This window comes from Haliaeetus albicilla, chromosome 1, assembly GCF_947461875.1.
Source record: "Haliaeetus albicilla chromosome 1, bHalAlb1.1, whole genome shotgun sequence".
NCBI classification, from domain to species: domain Eukaryota; kingdom Metazoa; phylum Chordata; class Aves; order Accipitriformes; family Accipitridae; genus Haliaeetus; species Haliaeetus albicilla.
Window position 1 is genome coordinate 59,243,395 of NC_091483.1, and position 13,514 is coordinate 59,256,908.

Genomic DNA, 13,514 nt, shown 5'->3' on the forward strand with positions numbered 1-13,514 from the left:
GGACCTGTTTGTCTTCTCTGTATGATATTCCCAGTTGATGTCTGGGAAGCTAAAATCACCCATAAGGACAAGGGCAGTTGATCTAGAGATATCCCTTAATTCTTTGTAGATTAATCAGTGTTGTCATCCTGGCTGGGTGATCAGTAGTAGACTCCCACAACAACATCCGCTTTATTTGCTTTCCCTTTCGTCCTTACCCAGAGGCTCCCAGCCATATTGAGACTGAAAGAGTATTGCCACATCCTTTCAGTCCCCTAATATTACCTAATGTTCTGGCTTTCATTGAGACTCCTCCAGCTGCTATCTCTTCAAAACATGAGAGAGAGGAAGGCAATTGATGTAGTGCTGTTAAATTATGAGAAATTAAAGTAGGATAGACAGTGGGTTTTAAGTGAAGATGAGGTCTGTAGTTCTAAATGGTTTGCATCGTGATTGAGACTGTTAATCCAGAAGAAGTATTTTAAAATACTCAAGAAAATATTGTAGACATTAAATATGTATCTGTAGTTCCCATTTTGTAAGATTTAAACATTTTCTTCTAGCCAAAACCAACTGGTGTACTAGGTACAGTAAACAAACCGTTATCTGCAACTGGAAGGAGACCGTATATTAGAACTACAGGATCGGAGACTGGAAGCAATATCAGTGTAAACTCTGAGCTGAGCTCTTCTGCAGGAAACAGATCAAGGTACAGGAGTTTGAAATTACTTTCATGAACTCTTTACTTCATGTTCTCCAGTGTGCTTGCATGTTTTAGGACAGGAGATGATTTGGGGTGTGTGCCTATGTTTTTGAAGAGTGTCTTTATTTTGTTAAGTTTTAAAGAAATATAATAGTTCTCCATAGGTAAAATCTCTATCTTTGCTTTTTGGTTTGGGGTTTTTTTTCAGTAGACAAAAATTCAGTACAAGGTTTAGGTGTGGCCTAAACATATAATACAACAGAAGAGACACTATACTGTCTGAAATTTTGGTGGTTAATATTCATAATATTTTTATATCTGAAAATATATTAATTGAAGAGACCAGCTATAATTAATACTAAACAGATTTTGAAATTTAGACATTTTTGATGTGTAAATTAGGATTAATCCTGATTGGTAGCAAGAAACATTTTTTGATGTAGATGAAATATTCTGACCTATTTAAGAACAATTAAAAAGAGCTTGCTGAAGAGGACCAGGATCTCAGTGGAAAGATGCAACATATGATTGCAATATTCAGTCTTTCTTATAGTAAGTGTGATTTTTATGTGGACCTAGAGTTTTTAAATTTGTCATAAATCTGGAGAAACAGTTTACACTTTCAAATTTTAAGATTGTTTAATTTGTTTTAGAATTGATTAACTGGCTAAGATAAAGGGTTAAAGAAAGTAGAGAAAGTTAACTCTAGTTGCTACGCTTCATAAGGCCGAAGGGAAATATTAGTCAGTTCAGAATTTGTTCTGTAAGTGTGCATGGTATATGCTGTAATAATCTTGGGGGTTTTTTTTAAAACTATTTTGGTTTTAAAACTAGTGTATGTTTGTGTAAATTAACTTGAAGTTTTGAGCACTACTGGTCTTTGTATTTCTTCACTACCTTTGCCAGTATCATCTTTTTCTATCTGGAAAAACAGCACGTCCTTGTTTAGAGCATTGTTCATAAGTTTGCAAAAAGAATTGTATGGCACTGTGCATGTGATAAGGGATTTGGCTCAGTAACTAGCCAATCCCTTTCTGACCTTTTCCAGTTGTGGGAAAGAAAATGTGTGAACTTGGGCAAATTCAGCTCTTTTTTAACTAATTTAGCCTGCCTGCATTGACGATGATGATGATTATTGTTGTTGGTTTGGTTTGTTTGGGTTTGGTTTTTTTTTTTAATAATTGCAAACATTTTTCTTCTTTTGTTCGATATATTTTGGTTTTATTTTGTCTTCAATTATGCTACCAGGGAACAAAGTTCAGATATATCAGAAACTGGGGTCAGTGAAAATGATGAAAATCCCGTGAGGATTATTTCAGTCACACCAGCAAAGACAGAACCTGTGAAAAACAAGGTATGTCTGGGGATTTTATGGACTGTATCTCTATAATAAGCTTGGCATTGGGGGATTATTCAGTACACATCACTGCAGGTCGTCTCTGAGGAACTGGTAATGTCCGATTTCATTTCATGTAGTTATATCACTTTCCTAGCCCAATAGAAGGCCCCTTATTTTCAAAACTACTATTTATTTTATTGTGAGTAATTAATAGAGCTCATATGCTCAAAAATAACACAGGCAAATTGGAAGGGAATTCCTTCTTTTTTTCTAAAATTCCAAAAGATTCCCTTCTTTATTCTATGTTTTCCAGTAAGGCTGCGATTCAGAGTGAAGGTTGACACCTGTGGCTTAACTGAAGGTATTGCCAGGAAAATTTCAAGTGGTCCTCTAGCATGAAATAAACATCTAACTTTTGGATCGTGTCACAACTAAAATATTATTTAAACTTTGAGGACTTTTAATGCTTTCCCCCCTTTCCATTAGAGAGAGAGGATCATGCCTAAATCATAATGATTTTTTAACTTAAAAACCATACAATTGCATGAAGTTTAACCAGGGTAAATATTAAGTCCTGCATCTGGGATAGATTAAACTCAAGCAGCAGTACAGCATGTTGGGATCTGCCTGGCGGGGGGTGTAGGTTAGCTGAGAAGGAACTGAGGGACCATGGATGACCAGTGGAGCATGAGTCAGCAGTGTGCCTTGGCAGCAGTGAGGGCAAGCTGGGTCCTGGGCTGCATCAGCAAGGGTATAGCCAGCAGATTGAGGGGTGTGATTATTCCATCCTCTTTGGCATTCATTAGGCCCCACCTGGAATACTGTGTCCAGACTGCTGTGTCCTCGCCAGTTCAACACAGATACTGAAAAACTGGAGAGAGCTTTGCAGAGGGCCACCAAGATACTAAAGGCTTGGAGAAGTTGTCATATGAAGAAAGGTTGAGAGCGTTGGGTTTGTTCAGCCTAGAGAAAAGAAGCTTTGGGGGAATCTGTTCAGTCTTTCAATATCTAAAGCATATTTATGGAGAAGATGGAAGTACTCTCTTCTCAAGGCTGCATGGTGACAGGACAAAAGGCTAAAGGCAGAAGTTGCTTCAGGGGAAATTCCATCTGGATGCAAGCAAGCAAAAAAAAAAAACAAAAACATTGTGAGAAGAATTAAACTCTGGAATAGGTTGCCTAGAAAAGTGGTGGAATGTTGCTGTTCACAGCTTGGCTTGTTAAGGGCCCTGGATAACCCCTGAGGCCCTGCTTTCAACAGAAAGTTTGACCAGATGATTTCCAGAGGTCACTTTGAACCTACATGATTCTGTGATTCTAAAATCAAAATAGATTTTTGTAATAATGTGGGGATACATAGGTGGTTCATGCTGTATGCATTTTAAGAAGTTGTATATCTACTCAGTCTTTTCTGATTAGATGAAATCAGAGTAATAAGCAGGTGGTTCGGATTTGTATCATCACATAGAAAAGTTAGGTTTTTCTTAATCTTCTAAAATAACATCCACGTGATATTCACACCCGTGAGCTAATAAAGAAGAAAAAATCTTTCCCAAATTTCAACGTATGGTTCCTTTTTTGGTTCTTTTTCCCCAAAAATAGGGTTCTTCTGAAAAGTTAGAGAAGTTAGGCAAAGCATTTATGAAATAAATCTTAAAAAATGCTTGCTAGGTTCTTGAAACCTGACTTTAGTTGAAATTTTCAAAGAGTGGTTATCTGTGAAGTTCTTATGAATAGCAGTTGTAAATGTCTGCTATGAAGCTGCCAGAACAGTAATAAAGATTACAGAGACTGCCCGACTTATTTAAACATTTAAGAATATTTAACAAAAAAAGTCCTTCGTTCAGACACAGCACTGATAATAGTGAGTGACCTTAACTGGTTTGTTTGAAATTGCGAAGTCATCCCAGCCATACTTCTTCAGTACCCATTTCTCTGCCCCTCCTCCTAACTGTTTCGGAAGCCAGTGTTCAAATGAAGGTCTAGCATCCAGTTGTTTCCATATGAATACTTTTCCTATGTAGAGACCTACGTTGCCACCGCTTTTTCTGTTTCACATATACAGACACCGCTTCATGAAATTTAATTACTTCCATTACCTTGTTCAGCATTTTGAGAAGAACATGCATGTAGGCCATACCTATTCAGACATGACAAAGAATTCACAAAGACAGCAAGTTTCATTTGTGACTAGGTCTTACTCCCTTTATTCCCTGCAAGCATTGTTTTTTTGGGGTGTTTGGGTGGGTTTTTTTTTTCCTTTTACTGGCATTTAGGGCTTTAGTAATCTGCACCTTTGCTGTACCAGAATCATTACTCTTCTTCCTCGGTTCTTTTCTGTCAGTTGGCAGAGAGGCAGTAAAAGGAGCTTGTCCTGAAGAACCATCATGGGAGGAGCTGAGATTATTAGTTTTACTGTAATCTCACTTTCAAGCAACTAAAAGGAACACTAAAAGGAAAACTTATGCACAGTGTAGAAAATCTTTTTGCAAGGTTAATGTCCGAAATCCCATTTAGTAAAACTTTATACTAGGTCTAAGACCAAAGACCATGTGATGTGGTTTTATAAGAACACTTACTGTTTTATAAACTCATGTTTCTGCTGGAGGGAGGTAACAATTTGAGTTTGCCTTTGGGAATCTATTTTTTCTTCACATTCATGATTTTTATTTTCTAGGAGATTAATTCTGATCAGGCTACACAAGGAAACAGCACTGAACGTGGGAAAAAAAGACCAGCAACAGCATCTGGAACTGAGAATATTCATCAAAAACCAGAAGAAAAAAATGCAGATGAAACAGGACCATCACTCGCAGCAAAAACCAGGAGAGGGCGTCCACCCAAACCTGAACCTCAGGGTGCCACTGCAAAAAATGAGGAAACAAGTAAACCACCTGTCAGGGGAAGGAAAAGGGCAGCAGTCAGTCAAGAAAGTCCAGGGAGTTTAGAGGCAGGTAATGCCAAAGCACCAAAACAGCAAGACACAGCAAAAAAGCCAGCAGCAGCACAGAGGCAAATTGATCTACAAAGGTAAAAATAAATAAATAAAATAATACATGGGTGGGGTGGGCCTTTCCTGTCTCAAGAAAGACCCTGAATTTACAATTATAACAGATCTAGCATAGTTAAAGGGCACAACTAAATCACAGTGATTTATAAACACCATGGTCCAACATATATTGTGTTCTATTATTCAAAGTAAATACCAGGGCAGCTGGAATTGGAGAAGGGAATTTGTTTGGTCAGAACAGGATAATCTAACCCATTTTCACCAAATTTTTTTTTGTCTGTTGCATCTTGGTTCCCCTTAGTAGCATTGCTATGTAAAAGAACTAAAGAGTTGAGGGTGTTTCAGTGCATTCGTTAATGCCAGGTACACAGGAATTCAGGCGCTCTGCTCTGCTTCAGTTCATTGATAACAAAGGCTTAAAAACCAACCATCTTTAACAAATAGAATAAATTATGATTCTAACTGTAATACTTCTCTGGTGTTTTGGGTCTGTGCTTGTTTAATATTAACAAGAATATATTTTAAGTAAATCAAAAGCAGAATTTGGAACTGTGTAAACTACAAAACAGCTCTTGGATGATAATTTATTTCCAATATAAACAAATGACAAATGCGCATAAACACTGAGAAATTTGTTTAGCTGAATCTGATACAATAATTTAATGCACAAGTATCCAAAGTTGTAGAGCAATAAGATAAGGTCAGCAAACCAGTGTGCTGGAAGAAATCACAAATTAATCTAAAGGAAGAAAGAATCATTGGAATGATTTCTTGCTAGAGATTTTATAAATTGAAGATCTTACAGAGAACCTTGAGCAAAAAGAATTACCTTTTCCTCTCACAGCAAGGTTCATGCACTATTAAATTGTTCAGTCTTTCAAGAGGGTAATACATGTGTACTGCCATGCAATGCTTGTTTTATTAAGTTTTATTAAGTCTTCATAAAAAGTTGCACTATCCATAGCCTTTAATAAGCCACCTGTATCAGACAGCTTCTTTAAAATATATAATACCTCAGTGTTTCTTGGAAAAAATACCAAAACCTTGTTAACGTTTTTCAGAAGCCAGGTGCTTGGAAGTGATGGAGATTCACTGTTGGAGATAGACTCAAGTCCAGAATATTCCCAAAATGCAATGGATCTTTTTAAGGCCTGTGGGAGCAGCCAGGAAGATACTGAGGATACAGAGATAGCAGAGGGAGGCTTCCTTAAGGTGTAGCAGGCATCTTGTATAGGAAAATTCTGTGGTTTTTATTGTAGCTTATACAGTAAGGAATCAAATAAGTTTGTCTATCTTCTAGAAAAATGTATGTAAAAATAGCAATATCTGATAGGGTTTTTTTGCTTTTAAGTAGACATGTACAAGTTACTGTAAATATTTGAAAAATATTTGAAGTGGTGCTTGTTCTTAAGTAAGAACAGGCTATTTTTAGAAACCTGGGTAATTAAATACAATTAATTAGAGCAAGTTACCATTCTTATTCTCTGATTCCAGTGAAAGCTATGGATAAATATATTTCTGTTTATGCTGAAAAAACATTACTTGGTTATGGAATTATTATTATTATTCAACTTGTGAATTTCCAAGATTATCAGGAATTTGTGCTATACAGTAAGGAATTTCAGTTATATTCAATTAATTATGTAATTGTTGAGAAGATACAAGATAGAATTGGAAGAATCACAGTATAAAGAGTGTAAAAGCTAAAATGTAAAAAAGATATAAGTAGGATTTTGATTCAGAATGAATTGTAATTTCCATGTCCTTACAATTAACTTTTATTTCCTTTTCTCGCTCCCCAAAAAGGTAAAAAGAAAACTTGCTCGAAAAGGGAGGAAATGAAGGCCAAATAAAGGCATGCTCCAAGCTTCTGCAAAAACTAGGATTCAGAAATTTCCTGTACAGGAACTGAAATTACTTCAAAACACACAGCTTTCAGCTCTGAAACCAGAAGGAAAACTATGCTTCCCTTTCACGTGAAATTAATCCTTCTCAATGGAAATGTAAAGCAGAAACTCTTGAGAAAGAGGCTAAAAGCATCTGTACTTATTTCCCCAGAGACTTTTTTTATGAAAAGTCAATAATTAAGCAAATTGCTTAACACTTGGTTCCAGTTCCTGCATTCTGGAGTTTAAAAGTGTATTTACACCATTAATTTTCATGCTGCATTTTTTTTTTTTTTTTAAAGAAAGTCAGAGGAGGTCCTTACACTGACATTGCAAATTTATGATTCTAGAGCCAGGTATTCCCATGTTTCACAGAAAAAGTAGAAGTCTACTGAATGGATTTTAAACAAGACTAGAGGAGAGGAAAAAAAAAAATCGCAAAAAAATTTTTTTGCTTTACTTTTGGAGACTGTTTTATGTATAATTCTTTCTGCCTGCCTACTTTTCTGCAAAAATAAGATGTACAGATTTCAGTTCCCTGCTATGAAAAGTCATGTGGTGGCAATTTTATAAATGTTGCTTTCTGATTTTTATCAGAGTGGGAAAGTAATCACTTAAAATTATTATTAATTCGCAAGTAGACATTTCATTTTTTAATTTTCCCTCCATTTTAGTTTAATATAATTTGCAATAAATGTACATATTGATGTTTGTTTTATAAAAACATATATCACTTTTAAGTGTTTTTACTCCTACGGTTCTGTTGGAATATTCTAAATTTTAAAGGAGTAAAGACAGTCCAGCATTTGATTTTATAATGTTTGTCACCAGATTTTTATTATTGATGTAAAGAAAAAAAAATCAATTTTTAAAAATAGTTGGACTTTGGCAGCTTTGTAAGGAAAGTTGGAAATGTTTAGGATTGCTCTCAATTTTAAGCATTGTGCTGATTGGAAGTAAGTCTGTTTTGCATTTTGTCTTCCTGTCCAGGCTCATTTTTTAATGTTTATTTTAGAAGATTGTTGCATCAATATTATGTTTCCTGGCATTGTTCAGCATAGATACAGTGTACACTTTTATGTACACATGATCATATTTAAGTTTGTTGCATAAAATAAACGCTTCTAGGTGTCATGTGGCAGTCTTTTTAATTTTTTTTTTATTTATTTTCTTTCACGGAAAACTACTTGCTATATCTGTGCATGGTCTTGGATGTTCATAGAAATATTGTATGGAGCAAAGAAGTTATAATGCAGACAGTTACATAGTTTAAAAGATAGAGGTTTTTTAGGTGAAGTTAGTGCTTTATCTTGTAAAGTTGTATGGGAAGAAGGAGGTTGGTCTGCAGAGTGACAGTGTACAGTTCACTTTGTTTCCCTGTGCCTCAGTTCCCCATTTCTCTTCTGCAAATTGTCTTGAAATCCCTTGATTCATTGTAGAAGAGCTGGATACTGTTGACATCAGATGAAGATTACTTGCTTTCCTAAAATGGGTAGGGTACAGTTGTGTGCTGTAGAATAATGACTAAGTCTGCCTTATCGAGTGTTTAACTGGTGTAACAGTTATTTTTCCTCTGTAACAGAGAAAATTGGATTCTCTTCACAAAGCAGTATATGCAACTCTTTTTTCTAAAGCAATCTGCGATGCTTTGACTAGAAGGATTTGAAATGCTTTTGACAGAGGGAGACTGGGAGATTTTAAAAGCATTTAATTACACTTCCATCAGGGTTTCAATTTCTAAAACTGAAATAATTTCACAAGATGGATTTACTGATCATAATGCAGTTTCTTTTCAGTGCTCTGGTCCAGTACTTCCCTCATGCAAAAGTTACAGTATTTTGGTTTAAACCAAATTTAAAATGTTTTTGTTGGAAGTTTTTAGGTGCTACCTAAAAAACAAACTCTCTTTTAGAAATGAGCTCTGGTACCTAGTGGTGTGCTTCTAACAATGATTTGAAATCTGGACTTGACAAATCTTGCAAATATTCAGAATTGTTTCCAAAAGCTTTGATTTTTGTGAAGTGGATGATTGTTGGGGTTTGTTGGGTTTTTTTCCTTTTCTTTTTTGGTCAGTTTTTAATCAGTTAATGTCAAGTTACTCAAGGAATCATCAGAATAATTTAGGTTAGAAGGGGTTTCTGGAGGTCCGGTGCCATGCGCAGCGCAGGGTTTTCAGTTGGCTTTCTACAAACAGTTATGTAGAGTTTTTTTCTTCTGGTTTTTTTTTTTTTTTAAGGGGACATTTGAGTTACTTCTGTATGTTGATTATCAGCATAGTCAAAGAAAATCAGTACATTCATGCAACAACTTAATGCTGGGCATAATTGGCTGAGCAAAAATGCAGCATACAAACTATAGAAAAGGTCTAGTGGTGGCCCACTGGTTTCTTTTCAGAACTTGCCCCAGAGGAGGCTACATACAGAATTTCTCTGCCTGCCCCCCACTACTCCCTTGCCAAAATCCTGGGAGCACCCATGGTACAGCTCAGAGTTGCCTCAGCGATGGATGTCTTTCTGTAAGAACAGTATCCCCTAAGGCCAGGGGTCATTTCAGCAGTCTCACTTGTGATAGCAAGTAGTTGTGAACTGTCAGCCTTTATAACAAATACAGGGAAGTACAGGCATAAGTTTTAGACATACATAATTTATGCATTGCTAGTACTTCTTCTGACGCTTTAAAAATAAAATCTGTTAAAGAGTAATCAATATAAAACTGTGGAATTGAAGGCAAATTATTCCAAAGAAAGAGGCTGGGGGCTTTGTATTTGGCCTTCTCTGAGTTTTTAAATATTTTACATAAGAATGGGGATTCTCTCATTGTAATAAGAAAACTGATGTTCAGTTTCTCACTTGTTAATGTGTGATAAAGAATAAAAGGAAGCCCGATAAAACCCAGTCTTTATGGCTTTTATCCAGTGTAGGATTTAAAGGTGCTGAGGTTTCACGTTCAGTTACATAGAGCTAAGTTATCATCATCTTTAAGTTCCCATCTTCATAAAAGTGTGGCTTTGTTTCTTAGCGGACATACATTTATTTCTGTTTCTTTGTGTCCTCTGATGCCTGGACTGCACAGCTTTCATAACAGTAAGACAGGAAGGCTGTTCTGAGAACATACTTTGTAACATACTAAATTAAACCTCTACCGCTCAACAAAATTAAATCTGAATAGTTGTTTTGGACAAAATAATAATGTTTTCTAGAGCAATCTTAAACAGGAAAAATAATACACATTACAAATCTTTTCTGCACATGCTGACAAGCCTTTAAATTTTCAGAACTGATAAATAACAAATCCTTATCTAAAATGTATTTCCAGCCATTAGATACTTAGCACATGTTGTTGGACCAAGTTCAACATCAGACTGGCTCTTGAGTTTCAAGTTAACTGATGGGGCTATCACAGCTGAACTGTCTCCTCTAAAGATCTGAAAAGATTTGGGATCACCAAACATTTGCAATACGCAGGAAATTTGCTTCAAAAGGTCATCCATGTGGATCCTAGTTCACTTGCATGTGTGCTCCATTATTATATTTATCAGCAGTAATAGGTTTGTGCGTGGAAATCAAGTCCCAGATTGATGCTCAAGGAAATAGTCCAAACGAAAGCATCTGGACCATGAAGTCTATGTGCCAGCCAGGCTGCAGGTGTGCAGAGCTGATAACCAGGCATTTCTCACAGAGTAGTTGGTCTCAGCCCAAGGAATTGTATTTCAGTGCAGGAATAGGTTTGCACAGGGAATAGCAAGGTGTTAAACAGCAATTAGCAAAGTCCTGTACAGCAGCACTTGATACGTCCCTTCAAGCCTTCCCCTGCTTAAATTTCTGACAAGGAGGGAATCATCCTGCTGATGAGTACCCCAGGTACTCAAAACGGTCAGAGGGAAGCTCAAATAGTAAGATAAAGTACTCTTGAACTTCAAAGACCAACAGCAGCTTCCATTCCTTAAAGAGTTAAGCCCGACATTCCCTGGATCCATTTACCTTGCTTCCTGGAAGGCAGCACACAAGACTGGACTTCCTCAGGAGCAGGACTTGGAAGTCCTGGTGCAGAAGCAGAGGCGGTGGCTGACAGCCTCTCCCTTCCCTGCTGCACAGCCTGGGTCAGGAGAGTGGATCCAAAATTTCTTATTTCTGTGGTTTTACCACATGAGAGACCAAAGGGGGTGAGCGACCCAGTTTCTCCCTTCAATCTCACACTCTGTGATCTTCTAACTGTGAAGGTGGCCAGTCCCACAGCTCCCATCCGAGATTCCTTAGCACCAAGTCACTGTGGTGACCCACAGGATGACTGCTTTCACAAACCTGACTTGCTAGAATAATTCAGAGTAGGAACATCTCTCACTCAAGGCAAGTTCCAGGCCTTACTTTCTGTGGTCTGAAAGGAAATGAGCAAGTTTTTGGCATTTGCAGCTGCTTGTAAAGAAACGAGTGGGACCACAGCAAAAGGTTGGTTCAGGCTTGTTCCAGTTCAGATAATCTCCCCCTCACTCGGGCTACAAAAGCCGAAGCAGCAGCCATGCTTGCTCCAGTAATTGGTAGGAGCAGCGTTGCGCCTGAACCAGCCGGCATCACGTGTGCCTCAAGACTATGTGAGTGCATTCCTTGGTGTCACTCACGGGTGCTTGACACAAAGAGTTACTGGAATTACTGCCTGCAACAGGCAGTGTGCAGTCGCCATACCATTGCCTTGGAAGAAGTCCTGCTAACCTGATGGAAAGACTGTCTGACCTGCAGCAGAGCATCTTCTCTCTGCCTAGCGAAAGTCATGACAAACTTCTATCAGGGAACTGTCTGACAGTGCAACGGCTGGGTGTTGCGAGCCAACAGGAGGAAGAGTCAGGACTTTAGCTTTGGCAAGAAATGATTCTAAGAAGCCGTTCAACTTTGAACCTGGTGGATTCATCACCAGCTGCGCAGCTAGGTCCACAGTCAGCTGAGCTGAGACATCCAGGGGCAACACAGATGGGCAGCACAGCTGAGTCCTGTGTTACTTGGTGAGGGGGGACAGCCATTGGGAGACATGTCTGCTTTTCAGTGGGAGCACAGAAGTTATCCGAGCTAATTTGTAATTCACTGAATCATGCTGGCAGCAGTGTAGTCTCAGCAGCTTGTCAGCTGAGGCAAGCAGCATGACCAAATAGCTTTGCGTACACTGAGCGTCCTCCTCCCACAACAAGACTGTTATTTCACCAGCCACAAGAGCTCAGATGTGTGTTTGTAACGCTGCAAGGCAGGCGTGCTCCAGAACAAGAAATACACGTTTTGCTCCTTAAGTTCAGGAGTTTAATTCTCCTCTCATTGTCCTGGAAGTGGAGATTGATGTATGTTGACCCTGGTGCACCGAAGCTGCTGAAGCAAGAGATGGCGGGCGATTATGGCTGAGTTGCTTTGGCGTGGGGTCCGATTGCTGTAAAGCAGATGGGTTATCACTGTGTGCTCCAGAAAATTCATAGGCGATAATCTGATTTCTTACCTTGGCATGGCATAGTTGCAACAGCCAGCATCTGGCTGGGCGGTGGACATGTAGTCTGGCACCCTACCGCAAGGAAAGCTGGGACGCTCAGAATATTTTGCCCTGCAGTATGAGTGAAAACTCAGATTTGCTTTGCTATATATTCAGGTGCCTCTGCATCGTCCATCTCAGTACTGTCCCCAAACCAGAAGTGGTGTGGGCTTAGACTCGTGGCAGAGGTCCAAGCCATCAGTCTTCTCTCAGGAGGTTTACGTGCCATCTCCAGAGCACGTGCAGGGTGCCCTGCACGGACACTGCACTGCTCCCTGCTGCCAGCAGCTATGCTCTTTTCCATTTTCTGTGAAATTAGGAGAGGTTGTCACTGTCCAAGTAATTCATGCCATCACCTCTTGGCTGCTTCCATCCCTGAGTGTTCCCACAAAAGGAGAGCACAATCTGTGGTCTGGGTAAATCATTCTGGATGGTGGTAGCAGTAATTGCTGTTCATCCTTCCTCATGCCATTACACTAGGACAGGATTCGGGCTGGGATGTGGACAAGGAAGCCACTCTGCAGACCCTGGGAGTGGACACGACTACAGGATTTCTGTACCTTCCCTTAAGTGCCCTTTCCCATCCCCTTTTCTCAGCCTTCCAGCCACAGTACGTTGCTTCCCGGCTGCTCTTCAAGGCCCTCTTTGCTGTATCCATCCATGCTTGCACATTGCGTTACCTTCTCACTTTCCACTACGTGAGCTTAGCTTCTAGCATAAAAAGATTTGGGGAGAAAGAGGGCTCCGTGCTGTGAAAAACTTCAGATGCTTCTGAGGGGGATGCGTTCACAGTTTATCAAGTTCTGCTTTAGTAACAAGATTTTAAACTCAGCTTTTCCCACAAGGATGCTCTGTGTTCAGAGCAGGTGTCCTCCCTAATTCAACACAGGTTGCTGCTGTTACTTGCTCCCTTCGTCAAGTGGGGAGTTGTTTCTCACAGCACACCTACCGTGCAGATTCTGGCTCTGGTAACCTGTATGTTACTGTAATGCCACCCAGTCTATGAGCCACACAGTCATCTCGGGAGCTGCCTGAGAGTCTGTCAACATGCACTGAATGGCAAAATTTCTAAATGCTTTAGGGAAATTTTCTGGT

At 38.9% G+C, this 13,514-nt stretch overlaps 1 protein-coding gene across 2 annotated transcripts in view; it reads left to right on the plus strand.

Moving 5' to 3' along the window:
* PDS5A (PDS5 cohesin associated factor A) overlaps window positions 1-8,051 on the plus strand; it is an 85,364-nt gene extending 77,313 nt beyond the window's left edge. The window contains exons 30-34 of one of the 2 annotated variants that reach the window (XM_069791398.1): window positions 543-688; window positions 1,931-2,036; window positions 4,699-5,051; window positions 6,093-6,243; window positions 6,838-8,051. In XM_069791398.1, the coding sequence (XP_069647499.1) occupies window positions 543-688; window positions 1,931-2,036; window positions 4,699-5,051; window positions 6,093-6,243; window positions 6,838-6,873 (792 nt within the window). In that variant the 3' untranslated portion in view covers window positions 6,874-8,051. The remainder of the gene's footprint in view (window positions 1-542; window positions 689-1,930; window positions 2,037-4,698; window positions 5,052-6,092; window positions 6,244-6,837) is intronic. The other variant, XM_069791407.1, reaches the window with a different exon arrangement.
* Window positions 8,052-13,514: the final 5,463 nt, after the last annotated feature.